Source organism: Rissa tridactyla, chromosome 2 (genome assembly GCF_028500815.1).
Source record: "Rissa tridactyla isolate bRisTri1 chromosome 2, bRisTri1.patW.cur.20221130, whole genome shotgun sequence".
In the NCBI taxonomy this organism is placed as follows: Eukaryota; Metazoa; Chordata; class Aves; order Charadriiformes; family Laridae; genus Rissa; species Rissa tridactyla.
The window spans coordinates 35253667-35271764 of record NC_071467.1 but is presented as its reverse complement, the minus strand read 5'-3'; the positions used below and the strand labels follow the sequence as shown (position 1 = coordinate 35271764).

The 18098-nt window shown below is 39.8% G+C and overlaps 1 protein-coding gene across 2 annotated transcripts in view; it reads right to left on the bottom strand.

Moving 5' to 3' along the window:
* The window catches only part of UBE2W (ubiquitin conjugating enzyme E2 W), a 31645-nt gene extending 20733 nt beyond the window's left edge, over window positions 1-10912 (bottom strand). For both annotated transcript variants that reach the window (XR_008464673.1, XM_054189926.1), the window contains exon 1: window positions 10828-10912. Coding sequence is in view for 1 of the 2 variants with exons in the window: in XM_054189926.1 (XP_054045901.1) it covers window positions 10828-10842 (15 nt within the window). In the remaining variant the exon portion in view is untranslated. The remainder of the gene's footprint in view (window positions 1-10827) is intronic.
* Between the last annotated feature and the right edge of the window lie 7186 nt (window positions 10913-18098).

Sequence of the window (18098 nt, the reverse complement as noted above, 5' to 3'; positions counted from 1 at the left end):
CTTTTAATACAGCTTCCAAGAAAACCAAAACTAAAAAGTATCAAATTGGCAAAAACATTCACTACCTAGAGGGAAACAGAACAGCAGAGTAGGAAGATGAGAAACCAAGACCGGATAACACCACAGTCCTTCAGCTAAAGGAATAATCAAGTGTAAAAGCCAAAGAGTAGTGACATAACCAGTAGTTTACACAAGCATTTTCAAAAAGGTAGAAGTCTTTGAAACCAAGATTACTTAATTGACCTACCTCTACAGAAAAGAATGATTCAAGGATGAAATCAAAGAACGCAGCTTAATGCTGATCCAAACATCAGTTCCAAAAGAAAGTTTATTCAAGCAGTTGAGACATGACTGACATAGCAATGGCTCGTATTCCGTTGCTAATTCTGTCAATTGGATTTATGCAACCCCTTCAGTTATCCTCCACAGATTTTCTAAAGTGTCAAGCCCATAAGACTTCTCAAAACACATGGAGCAAAGAACACAAAATTAACTGGGTGTCAGTGGAGTAAAATTCCTGCTGGCTCCCCAGACAGCTCACAACAACCTGTATCATTTCAATCTTGATAGATGGCACTCACTGTCTGTCGTGGTTCAAGTTAAATATATCTCTGAAGCCAGCAACTTATACTCTTCTGTCTCCAAATTGGCACACATCTTACTTGGCCAACTCTGGAACCAGTGCAGTAAGATCTCAAATGCCACAGTTGAATTCTCACTTGTGTTGGTTCCTGGTGAATTATATAAAGAAGCAGAAGGCAGGCCAGAAGCATATAAAAAGATGCAATATGTGTAAAGGGGGAGAGGGTAGCAATTTAGGACAGGAGGAGATTTGGAGGCTGGCAACATGAGTATTTCAGAATGGATCTCCCAGAATCAGACAGTTTGGTTACTGTGCACCATTGAGCTAGATGTTATATATCATCACGTAAGTGATTACTAACAGATACAAAATTATTTCACCGGTCTCTGTGTCCCTGTCAGCTACCTCAAAAGGCAATAACCTATATTCCTAAAGCATATATGACAATATCACCATCACATTCCCCAAAACCAGGGATGTTTTTTCTGATTCTACCACAAACAAGGATCATACCCGTGGACAGACAGGTAGACAGACTTTAACGACAAACCCCCACAGAGCAACAGTGCAGTCAAAAGTATTTACCTCCCCTGCCATGAAAACTTATCTAGCTCTTGTAGGTATGTGAAAATTACCTCTCTCAACGCCTTTAAAAAGGAGTATCACAATATCCGGTGTCTATTTCAAGTTCTAAGCCCGTTGTCAGAACTCTTACAACAGCTTTGCCCCTCCCTTGGAAAACTGGAGCCTAGAGAGTTAAAGCTTAATAAAGCTATATGCAAACAAAAACGCGCACAGTGAAGAAGTAAGGCACCATTAGAGATCACTACCAAGTACGAATTATGTACATATAGCTGAGATATGCCAACGAATATTGTTTCAGTTCACATATAATATTTCATAATTGGAGTGGGCAAAGCATACATACACTGTTACACTGGCTCCGTTGATTAGCAGTAAAACATTAACGCCATAATCCAATGAAGTTCGATTGTATGCCAACACTCAGGCCTTATTACATTCTCAGAGCTGAAAATACAAACTTTATAAAGGTAAATGATAAAAAAATAAAACTGACAAATGATCAATGCGTATATTCAACAGCCTTATCTCTGCAATTCTTGAATATTCCACTTTTTGGTGTTTCAAGAAATGCTGCATGAGATATGCAATGTCCTAAATGCGCAATATCTTAAATGGGTAAACTAAATGATGAGGTATCTTAGTCAAATACTTTACCCATAAACAACCCTTAATACAGACTTGAAAGTTTATTTTAGAAACCTTCCTTTTTTCTTTTTTTTTTTTTTTTTAAAGAAAGAAAGGAAGAAAGACAAAAGCTGAGCTCATTAAACCAAAAGCAGATTCAGAACAAAACAGAAAATATTAAGTGCAGTTAAGAGTTTGGTAGAACATAACTGGGGGAAAAGCAATTTTTCTCTACCAGTAGAGCAAAAAGCGGAAAATGGGCAAACAGTTTCCTTTCATTTCTGCTGGAAGAAATGTTCCATCACCATACCTTTCTTTTACCAGTAACACAAACTGTGAAAGGCAATTAAGTTGGAATGTGCCGGCCTTTTCACCTGGAGTGGTAGAGAGACTACTAGCCGTGCTCAGTTCGGCAGTATCAGGAGGATATGTAGAAACTGAAAAATGGAACAGCAACTTCACAGACCAGGAAGCATGGATGTCCAAAACATCTGCACTTGAATTTTGTTAGAAGCCTATTTCCATGCACTCAAGTTCTCTTTTTTTTGTTGCGATGATGTAAGAAAGGGGTAGCCTTCCAAGGCCAAGCCTTCCTAGACACTGTAAACTCAAATCTTAATCTGGCTTGGAGATCAAAGAGGAAGAAAAATGAACTCATAAATAGTTCAAAGTTAAAAATTAATCCCACAGGGGCTCCACTCCTTTAGTTTACTCTGGTAAAGCTGCTGCATCCTGGGGAGACTTAACAATATTTCTTCAGTAACTACTAATGATTCTCTTTCGCACCCGAAGACTTAAATGTACCCAGCAAACTCTGCTAGCGCAAAAGCACTGTCAGTCCTATGATGAAGTCCTGGCAAAGAATTACATTTCACTTAAGAGCTACAGGCTGTCACCTCCTTCCCCATTCAAGTTAGAAAATGTTTCACAAAAAGCATCCTTTCTGTTTTGAAGTTTTTGCATGCAAAAGACAGATTTTTTTCCAAGCACTCCCTCACTCAATGTAGGCAAACAGTAACCTTGTACCAGAACAGGAGTTGTTAACAGGCTGCAACAACACTGTTGTTACAACACCAGCATGTTGTTTCATAAGCAAAGCTGTTACTAGTGTGCCAGTATAACATACTAGCCCGGGAGAGTAAGACCAGTAACAACTCTATTTTCAGTATTTGGTTCTTTCATTCACACATTTCTTACTAGTGTTCTAGACACTGGGTAGATAGTCCTGCTTTTTGAACAAAACACCTCTACAGAAAAAACCCCAAACATTTTTAACAGTGTAAATATTGCTGGAACGGGAACTGATTTCACGTTACTCTCCAATTAGAAACCTAACTTTAATACCAAAAGCTCTTAAACAGAAGAGAAACAAGAACTTTTTTTTTTTTTTTAAGAAAAAATTACCTACTACAGTCCATCTTGCTACTTAAGAAAAGACAAAGAGGCAGCTCCGACAAGTTGAAAAAAAAATTCCTTTGTTTCCTAATCAATCATTCAAGAAAGCCCCTGCTGAGTATATCCCATTATTCAGGTGAAATCATTTGGCCCAGACTCCCAACTCACAAGCCATACAGATACTTGATTATCACAATCCTGTGTGAATTTCTCCTAATCAAAGTTCTTACAATAAGATTTAATCAAGGCCCAGAGGAGGAAAGAAAGATAATTGTCTGGATGTGCCCAATTAAAGCTTCAGCAGGACACATAACAAAACAGCTTCACAAAACACTCTGTCCATAGAAAAATAATACCAGGATTTGAATTTGAAGAATTGTTTTTCAGTTTTATCTATTTTTGGCTGAATATCAGGTTTTCAATCTGTACTGAGAATGCAGAAGCAGATTAGTCTCCTCTTTCTCATTTCTAATAAAACATGTTAACATCTGGCAACCCAGTTCTAATGTTATTTTCCCAGATCAATCCATACTTCAAGTCCTGAATGTCAGGCATTTTGTACATTTCTGCCTTTTTTAAAGGAACCAAAAGGCAATGCATGAATCTTTTAACAAACTACTTACAAATAAGTTTCCACTACTAATCTTTAATTCTTCTAAGCATTTAAAAATTTCATTACATTACAGACTAAGGGGGTGAGAGAAAGGATTGCTGATTTCTCAGTTTGACAACAGAATGCTACCTTCACATGCCCCAAAATATTCTAAAATATTTGACTGGAAGGTTAAAGCAATACAGTCCTCTTCTAAAGGGAATAATATGCTTGATTTAAGCTCACTAAGAGACAAGATCAAGCTGAAATCAGAACTATAGTATAATTAAAGACAAAACAACAACTACAAACACTCTGTACAGTCTGAAAAGCTTTTTGCCAGATAATCAAATTTTTTTACAATGACCCTGTCATTTTAAAGCAAATTAAGTGAAATCCACTAATGAAGAATAAAGTGAAACTGACAGATAGTCATCTGCTTTATAAATGGAGTCTTTGAATGTAACAATGCCCAGCACGAGCCTCACATAGTACTAAAAAGTCAAATACAAATAATTTTATCTTTTAAGGACAAAAGTCTGGCATTACTAGAACAGCTTCAGTTAAAGAAATTAATTTAAGATAATAGCAAGGGCTGGCACAATGAGGGCAGCCACATGTCTACCAGAGAATTTCTTATCCTTCTAAAAACCATTCCAAAGGTTGATAACCAAGAAAAACTGCTGTATTCTGACAGTTAGCCTTTCAGAAAGAAACAGGGCAAAATGTTAGAAGCTGCAAACTGTAACAAGATTTAAATACTCATCGAATCCATATCCCCAAGTATGACAGGGAGAGAATTTATAATTTAGGAAACCTCAATCCATTCAGTTCCCTTCTCATTATCGGCCACCAATTTCTAATCAAGAAGAAATAAATAAATCTATGTGAACAAGTAGCATCAAATTTTGTGAAGCATTTTATTCCAACAGACTCTTACAGACAATATTTACTATACTCCAGTAAACTATTATCAACATTTATTGCCATATACACAGGATTATTTTTTTCTTGAGGCTGATCAAGCAACATTTTTAAGTAAGTTGAATAAAAAAAGATCACAAACAACTTTGTATTCGTAATAACCCAAGGAGAAACAGTTATTTTTTAATACTGTATATGAAAGAACGAATAGTATTCTCAACCAGATGATTAATTACCAAAAATAAGGTGTCTTGCGACTCCTGTTCTACCGCTGTTAACTTCGGTCCTTTTTCTAGTACAGTAATACTGTTCCCAGGAAGGCAAATGATGGGGTTCCCTCCCTTCTGCCCCTGCCACCCCAGACTGGTATCTGTTTTTCATTCCAGTGATTAAGGTCACCTCAGAGGAAAAACAAACAAAACCAAAGAAAAAGAAAAACAGCAAAGGTTGGCACAGACTCCAGAATACCTTTTGAAAGCCCTCAACTATCAAAAGCAGGCAGAAGACAGGTTACCTGAACTTCGTCCTATCAGAAAACACTGCTTACTGGCTCTTCCTATTTTAAAACGTTTAACCTTTTTACTTTATTTTCATTTCATTTTAGTAAACGAAGTTATAACAGATTTACATGAATGTGTAATGTTGTCTCTTCCTCCATTCAAAAGGCAAAAACGCAACCCACAGTTGACAGTTCTGTCACAGTCCTCCCCAACTTCAAAACCACGCAAGATGCACAGAATTTTTGGCTTCAAGTACTGAGTCAAAGACCTTCATCGTCCTCTTCCCCTCTGCCCCAGTGGGAACTTTAGCCTGAAAACTGCTTGAAAGCTCATCTCTTGGTTGTAAACCAAGGCTATGTAAGAGACATGACCAGTACACCAAACACATTTGTATTTGTTGAACACAGCCGTAACTATGGGTAAATTCAAAAGAAGTCATGCCTTCTCTCTTTTGTATTAACATGGGTAATTTAATCACATAATCTCTGGGAGTATTCACCAATACAGCCTATACCTGTATGATATATAGTGAAGATCCTTCAACTTGAATGTCTTAGCTGGGTAGAATGTGAGCAAACAATTAAAGAAAGTGCTTGATCACTGAGTTTCACAAATTGTTTGAACTAAGCTGCTTTAGCTTATTAATTACAAACTCACAGAGCTTTCCAAGGGAGCAGCTTAACAAGACAACATTCCCTGGCTTTTGCAAATCTATTGTTTTCTCTTTTCCTCCTCTAAAAGCTTGAATAGCTAGGCCTAAAAGCAAGTACAAGACGTTATCAAACCCTGAGCAAAAAATATTTACAATCAACTGGAATAACTATTCTTTACAATAAATACCTGCCTGCTCTTATTTTCCTGATTTAAATCATACACATATTCATGAAATATCAATGTTCAGTGTGACCGCTTCAAAGCATTCATGGTTTTCTACATTTTAGCTACATAGTTGGTCTATTTAGAAGAAAGGTCTGCTGATTAATGCTCAGAGACACTGGTTTCAATAAACTTGTCTACTACTGCTTTCTTTTTCGGAAGTGAATTCGTCCGTTCTAGCTCAAAAATTGTGCAGTTGCTGCACAGGAAAGTGTTTCCCAAAACTTTATTTACACAAGCAGATAGAAAAATAAGCAAATGAGACTCCTTAGGGCCTAAAGCCATAACTTTGGTTTTACTTATCTTCACTGACTTAAAGACTATAAATTTTAAACTTCACTTGATATTCAACTCACTTGAAAAGTTTATTAATAAAGACACAAGATTAAACTAACTCATCTTGGTAAAATAACTACAAATTTTGCATGTATCTTATTTTACTGTAGCATGGCTATACTCCAAAACTAATACATCACATATCAGTACAGACTGATAACTGAAGGTTACATAAAGGACTAAGAATCTTAGTGGACAGGAGAAACGCTTTTTGCCTCCACTCATTCTGGTCTCAATCACGGTACTTGCATTTTTCAGTTTTAAAAATTATTGAAATCTTCATCTTCAACAGTATTACACCAATGGCACCACTAAACAGTTCAACTTGTTACTAGCTACCAATAATTTAATTGTGTTTATATCCCAGAACTAGTTATATAATTAAACACTAATTTTCTTTTTATTTTTTTAAAATATTTTAATTGAAATAACATAAATAGCACCCTGTACTGTGACATTCAACAGTACAGAACACATGTGCATCACCACTGAAGTTCCAGTTGACTGACGGCTTTCCTCACTTAAGGTTGGGTTTGTTGGGGTTTTTTTGGAAGATATATTAAAAATATTTAGAACTTTTTCCTGGACAAAGCTGTCAAATAAGAGAAAATTACTTCCAAGTTATTAAATAAAAATGCTGCCAATATTGAAGAAAGATCAAGCAATAAGCAATTGTTTTGAGAACAGCTGGAAACACAGAACTTCCACTGAGACTAGAAAAGATAAGAGGTAGAGGAGGTAAAGAAATAGAACCAAGGAAGTTTAACCAAAAGCAGACATATTCAGAGCATAATATTTTCTTATAATGTAATTACAATGCAATTTTTCTTGAGATTTCAGTGGCTTGCATACGTTTTCCCCATCCCCTACCCCACTGGCTGAAAACACTGGCATGAAACTTGTGGGAAGCTTTTGTATTGCTACTGGCTTGTGTTTTGCAATAAAAGCTCCTGGTGATCTCAAGCTAACATGAATTCTGCTTTGCCATCTAGCACAATTATTTTATTAAATGCCTGTTTAGACATACATTTTGGAAAAAAAATTCTATTGCTGTAACATGACTTTTCAAGCAGCACTTGATGTGTGCATGTGTTTTGCTGGTGGCCCACCAATAGGCAGTTTTCAAGGACAAAAAAAAAAATATCCTGATAACATAAAGTGAAGGCGAACATTATTCTACACTCTTTACTAAAGCTGTTTGTGTCATTAATTACATTAGCTCTGTATTTAATCAGATTTAAATATCTACTTGTACAAATCTCATGTGTCTAACTTTGAAGGAAAAACCAGAGGTTATTTTGGTGATAAAATGCAAAACTAAACCTGTTCCCACAGCTGTGTTTGTCAAAACTGTTTAAATATGTCCAGTCATAATTCAGGGTTTGAAGTAATCTGGTATTAAAAGTGAAAAGAGGGAAAAGGTGAAACGGTAGTAAAGTGTCAGCATTATGGATAAAGTCAATCTTCCGAGTTTAAGACGCAAATACTTGTTATCTGTGACTTGAGGGAAAGGCCTTAATTATCTAACACTTTGTATAGCAATTATATATTTTCCATACATTTTCAACTGAAGTTCCTTGGTTCTATTTTTTACCCGATCTTCTATTCTTAATGCAAGTTCTATGTTTCCAGCTATTCTGAGAACTACTGTTTATTGCTTATTATTTCTTCAGTATTTACCACATTTTTATGCTATCTGTAGCTTTAAGACTTCAGCTTACTAAAGATGCTATACTGAATTTTCTAAAGCAAATCCATTCAATTCACTTGTTCTTCACTACTTAAAACTTTTCAGAATATTTCTGGTTTTTTTCCCTGGAAAAGTTGCATAAGCTTGGGCTTTTTCTGGGAAAAATCTTGAAAAAAATGCCTTTTTTTTTCTTCAAGATTTGTTTTGGGGTTTTGTTTGTTTGTTTTTTAAGAAAAAATTATCATTTGCCTAAAGTTATGCAAAACAGATTTAAAGCAATCTAACAGTGCCAAATTAGCCACCACTGTGGACAACACTGCGGTTAGAAAACAAAACAGGATCTTGTCAACATTTTCTAGAAGAAAAGCATTACACGAAACTACCATTAAAAAACATCTACACAGAAAAACATTTGTAAAATGTTTTTTGTGTTGAAGATTTAAATGTTAATAGAAGAATTCAGAGCCCTGAAGTCTTGCTCACCTGGGAAGGTGTCTACTATTGAGAAACTTACTAATTTTACAGTTCACTTACTAATTTTTCATTTATGCTTCCTATTTATTTAAAAAAAATAAATCCCAACCAATTCTGTTTCCAATTTGTTAAACTACATTACTAAATTACTGATTTACTAAACTCAGAAAAAAGTCCTCAGAACATTATATAACTAGCAACATAAAGACAAAATACTCCCTAAGTTTCCTTGACTCTTTCATCAAAAGACAACAGAACACTACCTGGAAAAAAAAAAACAAAAAAAAAAAACAACAACGAACTGTAATCTTACAGCCAGTATTTCTAAAATTAAAGCAATTACAACATCAGACTTACCATATCTGTATTTTCAGGAAGTGAGTACTACCTCCACACATAACTTATTTTACTTTCAGGCAACATTTGTCATTCATGTATCCTAAACAACCTAATTTAATTTGTAAACATTATCCCTTTACACAGGGAGCAACAGGAATGAGGGTGAGGCAAACTGTAGAAGGTCATTTACTAGGCCGGAGACAGCAACACAGCACAGGTTTACAGAGTCCCACAGAGTGCCTCCTTCAGGTTTCACAACTGTTATTTCCCTATAGTTGTCACAGTTTTATAAGAGATACTGCTTAATAAATTATTGCCTCTCTTTTGCAGTAATGTTCAGACTTCCACAAGCATGAAAAGAACAGCATTACAAAAACGTATTTGCCAGACAGAGCTGATAAAACGAAGGCAGATCAGGCTATCTGTCTAAACGACTGCTAAATGCAGAACATTCTGTACAGTACGTTCAAGTTCTTGATCCCATTTCATTTCGGTAACTCAGAAAGACACACCATGGGGTTTTTTGATGCTTTTAAACTTCATAAACAGAATTTTTACCCCATGAAGTTCCATGCTTTGACATTTTAACTCTTTTTAGCTATGGTAAATCCAGGCTATCAGGACAATTCAACTAATTTCATTCTGTTTGTACACTTTCTCTCAGCTGTTCCATTACTAGTGACAAAAATTATAAGCTATACAGCACCAAAATGAAAAAAACAAAGAGAAAGCAGCAGTTTGAGAAAGAAAACAGAAGTACTAGATCATCCAGATCTAAAAAAAAAAACGGAAAACTGTAAAAATTCAGAAAAAAAGCAGAGCAGTTACAGGTGAAATAAGAAAAGACAGGGGCCACTGTCACAAAACCCAGCGATCTCTTCTCCTGCCCCAGTCATAATAAATCACCACCCACTCAAAGCAACACACAGTGAAAGTGATCCATTCTTCCAGAGCAATTTCTGCAGCCTCTATTTAAGAACTCCTTCGGAGAAGGTATGAATAAATAATTCAGCTGGAAATACCTGTCAAGCAGCAGGATGTTTCATGTTTTCACCTACAGGAACCCCATCCAACCAAGTAAAACCAGACATTATCTGTCCAAAGGGCTGACACCACACTACAATCTCATTTTACGGAGAGAAAAAGGACTCCACGGGCAACAGGGGCACACGGCTTGGGACAAAACTTGTCTGTCCCAGAATCCCCGTGTAGGAGAATTACAGTGCCAGAAACGCCCGGGAAAATAGGATTGTTGGTCACATCCTTCGGCACCGTCCTCACGGTGTCACCAAGGCGGTCTCCCTGACACGCACACTACCCCCCCCCCCCCCACGCTAGGCTGCGGCCACACCGCCGGCAGAGGGGGACGACCCCGTCACCTCCCACGGCGGCCAGCGAAGCCGTGGCCCCCTCAAACCCTGCCGAGGCGTAGAGGGATCCCTTCGCCCTTCCCGAGGAGAGGGGACATCGCTGCCAAACCTATCCCTAAGGCAACTCGCCCCCCCCCGACACCCGGCGCCTCCCGCCGCCTCCTCCGCCCGCCATCCTGCCCCTCCCGCCCTCACTCGCGGCTCCCTCCTCCCCTCCCCGCCGCAGCCGGGGCCCGGCCTCGCCCCTCAGGGTCTCAGCTCCATCCCGGCCCTACCCTGCCTCCCCCCTGCCCTCCCCGGCCGCGCCGAGCGGCCGCCCGTCGCCCCTAACCCTCGCGGCTGCGCCGGAGCCGCCGCGCAACCGATCGCCCTCAACCGCTGCCCCAACGGCTGCTCCACCCGCACCGCTCTCCAGAGCACCGCCACGCACACACCCCGGGAGAACGGGCTCCTCCCGGCTCCGGGACACCGCTGCCGCCGCTCACGGGCCCCCGCCTCCGCGCCCCGGCGCTGACCCGGCTCCGCCGCAGGCTCCTCACCTGCATGGACGCCATGATGGATCCTCCCCCTCCCCTCTGCGCCGCTCGCCCGGGCCCTCACAGACGCAGCGCCGCGCGCCCGGCCCCGCCCCGGTCACGTGTCCGCCCCACCGGTCGGGCGGCCGCGCATGCGCGGGGCGGGTGGCGGCCTTGGGCTACCGACGGCCTTGGGCTACCGGTGACCCCCTCCGCCCATCATCGGGCTCCTCTGGTGCTGCCCGCCCCCTGCTCGCCCGGCGGCAGCAGGGAGGCGACCGCCCAACGGCTGGGGAGGGAGCCCTGTCGTCTCCCGCGGTGGGAGTGGGCCTTAGGGCCGGTCATCAGCGCCGCCGGGGGTTTGGGGGGGCTGACACCCCGCCCGGCCTCTCCGTTAAGGTTTTTAGCTGTGCGCGTCCAGAGTCTTTAAGGGATTTAGTTAATGCCGGGTGTGCCCTTTTAGGGGTTTTTGCGGGCTCTCCTGGCGGGAAGGTCGGATTAGGGATCCGCAGCAGGCGCGGCCCGGCCCGGCCCCGCTCTCCTCCCTGGGCTCGGGCTGCCGCTGGTTTGGTGTGGGAGAAGGCCTGACTGCGTCTTGGGGTGACGGACGGTTCTCCAGGCAAGGGGAGACATTACTCTGTGCTTCCCGTGCTACTCTGCCACGGATCTTGTGACTTCTCTGCAGTGGTGGCCTGGTGGCATCCCATGTCCAAATGAGCATGGGTATATTTTAAATGGGAGCATTTTCCGATGCTACATTTTGCTTTCCTGGACTGCAACATCCTCTGTCCTTTGCACTGGATGATTCTGTGGTAACTGTGCAGGTGAAAATACACAAGCACCGCTCACTAGAAGCAACCTGCATGCAATCAATACATAACGCAACTTGGAGAAATGCTTTTCATAAAGCGGGTATTTCAGACCTAACAGATCCTCAAGATAACTTGACAAAATGTTTTTCCAAAGGCAAACCTATAAAACTCATAATCCTAGTGGATATGTAAATCCAAGTTAATAGAGGTACTGATTTTATACCTCATTATAATCTCCCATCTCCCTGCTGATCTCACTGTATGTTCCAAAAACATTGGAGCACCTTTTTCTCTTCCCTTCACACCCAGACTTTCTCATGATGCTAAAGAACCCCCTTGGGTCACTTCTGCTCTATCGGTAGCACCTGATTTTTCCATCAGAGATGGCCTAACTGATACATATCTAAATTACTGAACAATTGTTCTCACTTTGTATTTACCTTTGAAATCCTCTTTCATTTTAGACCTCAAGGAGTGTGCATCTGAAAGCCTGCCTGATTTCTCCATATACATTATTTAGTGTGATGGAAGATACTACTTCTACCTACAAGCTTTACCATCCAGTATGTTTTTATGCATCCTCAACTTTGAAAACTGCTAACTGGAGGAAAACAAAAACCCAGCACAACATGGCATCAGCTTCCAACTTGTATCTAGTGTCAGCTGTGTTGCCGATGTTAAAATGAGCACGCAAACTTATGGGTTTGCATAAAGGGAAGAACAGAAAACAGCAGTAGTGTCCTTTTCCTGTGAGGTAGCTGCAGAAGGGAAGGAGCCTCTTGGCTTTGCGGGAATTTGCTGATGACAGAATGAAGTCTATGTCAATTTTTGAGTAGGAAAGGAGACTAGCCTACCAAAAGTAAGGATGGAAAAAGTATCATAATGTAAACCGAATCCTATGCTTTTTGTCCTCTAAATTCAACCTCAATTCTCAGTCACAAATTATGGGCTCCTGACGCTGTGCAAGCTGACATTGCTCTACTGACTAAGTCAGAAGAGTCTTCTTGTGTGTATTTTCCCTGGAAGTCAGTATTTATGTACTATAGGATTTTGCAACACTGTTTAGGTTGCAGAGGATTTATTGCATTAAGTAGATATTTAGATCTGGTAGAGGTTTCTTTCTCCTGCGGTTCTTCAGAACTAAGTTAGGCTGTTAGAGCATTAAGTGGAACATCACTATTTCTGTTTTACTAGATGGTGTTGTTTTGCATGATCCAAACATATGTTTATCCTAAAATACATTTCTTAATGCCATATGCTACAAAGATAGCAAGAACATCAAGTTTAAGCAATGGACATGTGTTCGGCTATAAACATGGACATATTGACTATCAGTGTTGATATAATCACAGTGAGATAAAACTGATTTCAATCCGCTATATTCAGTTTCTTAACCCTGTTCCAGAAAACCCTGTTCAAGGTCAGAAGATACGAAAAGGCATAAGCTTACGAATGCCAGCACACTTCATAGACTGCAAGCTGGTTTTGCATGGAAAGATCAGCTTTGTAGTCTTAAGCTAACTGTAATCAGTACAAATATGACTTCTACTCAGTAATAAAGAAAAATTATCTCTGTACGAAAAGCCACCTTAGCAAAAAGTCATTGCTTTTAACTGTCCTTATGTTTGAGAAGTCTTTTTCCTATCATACACACCTTTGCAATGTTAAAAACAAGGCACCTACCACATTTTGTACCGAAATATTGTTTACTGAGATAACTTAATCTACGCTGCAAATCCCATTCCTAAGGATAGCAGGCATGAAAAGCAAGGGGCAATGTGCCCTTCACATAAACAACAAAGCACAAATTACTACCCACCCTAACTTAACTGGATATGTAAGAAAGAAGCTAAAGAGTTACTCTGCAGCTGAAACTTGTGACTAGAATCTGTAAATTCACTTTGAGTAGAGTTTATTCTTACAGGACTACCAAAGGTATCTTTTATAACTGTTGTCACATCTTTGTTTTTTAAAGTATCACGCAATTGCCTAATATATATGCAACATTTTTAGCTCCTCATCATCATGGGAATAGGGGTAGCTAGAGAATTACCCTGTGTTTTATTGTTTTTTTCCATTTCCCTGTGTCTCAGTAACCTGACTTGCAAAGTGCTTCTTAATAAGTGTTTTTGTACAGTGCATAATGCTACAGAGATTCAATCCCTTAAGTGCAATAGGAAAACAAACACTATTAGCAGACTCCCGGAAAGACTTTATATGAAAATCAGTAGTTTCTTCCTTAAATACAGTTCCATTCTTGATTTTGTGATGGCTCATAGTATTCTTTGTTCTAAGTTATTCAGTAATCTCAGCGATGAAAGGCCCAAAATCCCAGAGTGGGTAGATTTCACAAGGATTTGGTTATATTGTAATTTGTTGTTCATTTCAGTGTTGACCTTTACCTATGCAAAATGTAGAAGAAAACACTTTTGCAGTTAACCCTTCCTAATCTGTTGCAGGTGTAGCGGTAGCCAATGCAATAGTTGTTTGTTTTTTAAACAAGCAAGCTTTAGACTAATGCAGCCTGATCCTGCACCAGTCAATCTAAGTTTTGGCAGAGACTTCAAGGATTGGAGTCTGTCCTGGATTGAGGTAAAACAGAACCAATTTTCTGTTCAGTAATTTTACTTCTTAGCTAGGCCTCTTCTAACTCTCTGAAATTAACAGCATATTGTGCTGAAAATGGTTTGTTCTCAGAGTGATAAGACCAATGGTTACAATTAGTGCCATGGGATGGTACGCAGAGAGGCTCTTGTTTGTACTTATTGCTATAACAACCAAGGTCAGATAATTTCATTATTTCACCCATTGGAGGGTCAGAAATGGAAAAGCGTAGAGGGGTCCCACCTGCAGGGAGGAGTGGATGGGACAGGTGACCCAAAATTGACCAACAGGACTATTCCATCCCATCTGCCCCATGCTCAGTATAAAAGCTGAGGGATCAAAGGGTCAGGTCTTTTTCTTCAATGGCCAGCGTCTGAGGAGGACCCTGCCTGTTCATCTGCCTTTGATCCTGATCCGTGTGTTCCTGACTCCAGCTCTGGAATCCAGCTCCCACCCATTGCTGAGTCCAGTCTGGGACTTCCCCAGAGCCTGCTGGTGACATCATCCTGGGAGTTTAATATGGTTTTGTATATACTGTATCTATTTTATTATTTCCTTTTTATTCTGTTATTAATATTTCATTAAAGTAGTTCAGTTTCTTCTAAACTTGTAAATCTCTTTATCTCTCCTCCTTCTCTCCGTGTACAAGAGGTGGGGGGAGAGCATCTGTTACCGGCCATTGGCCAATTTGGCCAAAACCATGACAAATCCTAGGTCCCAAATATTCAAAACTTTAGGGGTAAGAGGAATTTCATTTGTTATCTTTATTATTTCAGAAGCTGTCTTGCACTGATCTGATCAAATACATGATTATGACTCACATATTGAAAGCATATAGAGCAAATCATGAAAATTGTGCCTCCTACTAAAATGTTTCTGTAAATATTCATGAGTTCAATCTAAAAATCCACTTTTCTTCAGAGTTTGCATTACCTTGCATTTACAGAAAAAATGCAGATAATGTTTAAACTGCATTTATTTGATAATTTTCTGATGTATCAAGCCAGTTTCATAGAGGTCAAATATGTTTGATTAGGGTCCTTATAATTTTATATTCCATTCCCTACGTTATCCATAATGTTTTCAAACATTACCAGACATTTTTTCCTCTGCTCTCCCTTTTTTTCTGTATCATTCTTCTGTATACTGAATTATTTCTGCCAGCTTCTTTACAATTTCTTCCACTGTAATAACACGGGACCTTGATTTCTTTTGTCCAAGTCCACTATACATTTTAGCTTGCTCACACAGAAATGAACTGTACATGATGTTAACCTCCCCTTGTTACTCCAACAGCATAGCAACCATAACCTGCAGTGCCAGGAGACCACATCTCACGGGCATGGAGGACTACGTACCTCTCCAAGGAATTGCGCCAACTTCTCTGTCCACTCCTGCCTGCCAGTTTCAGGAAGAGCACTGAGTTTCAAAAGTCTGTGGGACTTTATCTTCTGATAAACACGAGCTTGCTGCACCTGCAGGAAACGCCGTCTGCATCATGCAAAGAAAAGATGTAGAATCATAGAATGTGTTGTGTCGGAAGGGACATTTAAAAGTCAGCTAGTCCAACCCCCCCAGCCAAGACAGATTATCAATCAAACCAAGACAAGATTATATTGAGAATACAAAAGAACACGTATATGTAGCTAAAATTAAAAATACCCTAAATTTTCAAGATGTTTTTGCCCTGTTGAGACTTTATTGTTGTTTTATTCCTTAGTGATAATGTAGCTTTTTCATTGATGGCTTGTGCCATTTTTATCTATCTTAGTTCTGGATAGTAACAGGCACATTGTCACTTCCATCCCAGGACTTTCAAAGGGATAAATGGAGGCTAAGGGAAAGGTTTCACCTTATTCCTGATCTGCCGCAAGTGCGGCATCTGCAGAAGAGGGTCATCATGTTCTCGGCTGTCATATGCTTCCGTTTCTTCTCTTGTATAGGATTTGACAATTTTACAGTTGCTGCGGGATCTGTGGCTTTCAGCTTATCCACAGCAACATTAAACTACCAAAATAATTTTCCATCAGATCAGGAAAAGAACCTCTCCTGTTCTGTTGACACACAGTTGTGACAATTGCTGCAGGGGAAAAAGAAGGACGTGTGGACAGGGAAAGGATTAGAATTGCCTGTTTTGGTAATATGCCGTAATTATTAATTTATAATTGTCAAGCCGTGTTTTTTTGGCAACAGTAATCCTTTAAATCTTATAAAGGCTGTAACAATAAATACCTATAAAGATAAAAGCTATAAAAATTAAAATAATGAAGATTGTGTAGGACATACATTTAATGAAATAGATGAATTTATTTAAAAGTGCACAGTTATGTAATTATTAGTTCTTCCACATCAAAAGCATCTGTTTCCAGAGCCCATGTGAGCAGGTTGATTACTGTCTCTATCGAATAGGTGGGTTCAGACTCTGCTCAGTGATAATAAATACCTTTAAGATTGAAATGTAACTGTAATTTAGGTTTGTTGCTTTTTTTTAACCTGTGAACTGAAGGCTTCTCAGGTAAGCCCAAGAGGTATGTGAATACCTAGTTGATTTTGTTATTAGGAATATTAGGAAGTGACTCTGACTTAATAACCAATGAAGAGAAGATACTGCTAAGGAATTTTCGAAATTAAGTAGCTGTTTGGTCTTAGAATCATAGAATTGTCTAGGTTGGATGGGACCTTTAAGATCATCTAGTCCAACCATCAACGTCGCAGTGACAAAAACATCACTAAACCATGTCCCTCAGCACCACATCTACCCATCTTTTAACACCTTCCAGGGATGATGATTCAACCACTTCCCTGTGCAGCTTGTTCCAATGCTTGATAACCCCTTTTGGTGAAGAAATTTTTCCTAATATCCAATCCCGTTTCCTCTTGTCCTCTCACTTGTTACTTGGGAGAAGAGACTGACCCCCACCTGGCTACACCCTCCTTTCAGGTAGCTGTAGAGAGCGATAAGGTCTCCCCTCAGCCTCCTTTTCTCCAGGCTGAACAACCCCAGTTCCCTCAGATGCTCCTCATAAGACTTTTCTCCAGACCCCTCACCAGCTTCATTGCCGTTCTCTGGACCTGCTCCAGCACCTCAATGTCTTGTAGTGCAGAGCCCAAAACTGGACACAGTATTCAAGGTGTGGCCTCACCAGTGCTGAGTACAGGGGGAGACTAGACTAGACTAGTTTTGCTAGTCTAGAAGCAAGATAAAATTGGTGGAGAAGAGGCTTCTCGGGGAACTTCTACAGCTGTGCAATAAGCTATCACACCTCCTGAGGGATGAGAAGCAAATCCACCACATCCGCACATCAGACCATACTGCCATCACCAGACCCTGCACACAACTTAAAGACTTTACAGAACTTTGTTTTGCAGGCCCGTACGCCAAGATGACACTGCTCCAGCCCGTTGGTTTGCTTTTGTTTGTTTAGTGTCCCTCACAAAAGACAAGACTTATATGGGATATAACTATCATCAAATGGAGCTATGTTAAGATAACGTAATGGATGAGCGGTTACTTGACTATTTCAGCTAAATATTTTCAGGCAGTTGTCTTGTTAAGTCATAGTTGTTTATTACAAGTCAAATATTTTTCATTATTTAAGTGCTCTATGACAAATCTGAAAGCAGCTTAAATGTTAGTGTAATATTGATATATCATTTACGTGTTTCAAGTAGTTTGCTACAAATAATTCTGACTCAAATGGAGAGTCACTTCTGGAAAACATTATATGTCAATTTAGTATGGTAATGCGGGAAGATCTTTCCCTGCGTAAAATGAGAAATTAAATCCTTTGTGCCAAATGTATTTAGATCCTGGATATTTTTCAGGCTTGGTGATACCAACCAAAGCTGAGAACTCTTTATGTAAGAGTGTATTAACCT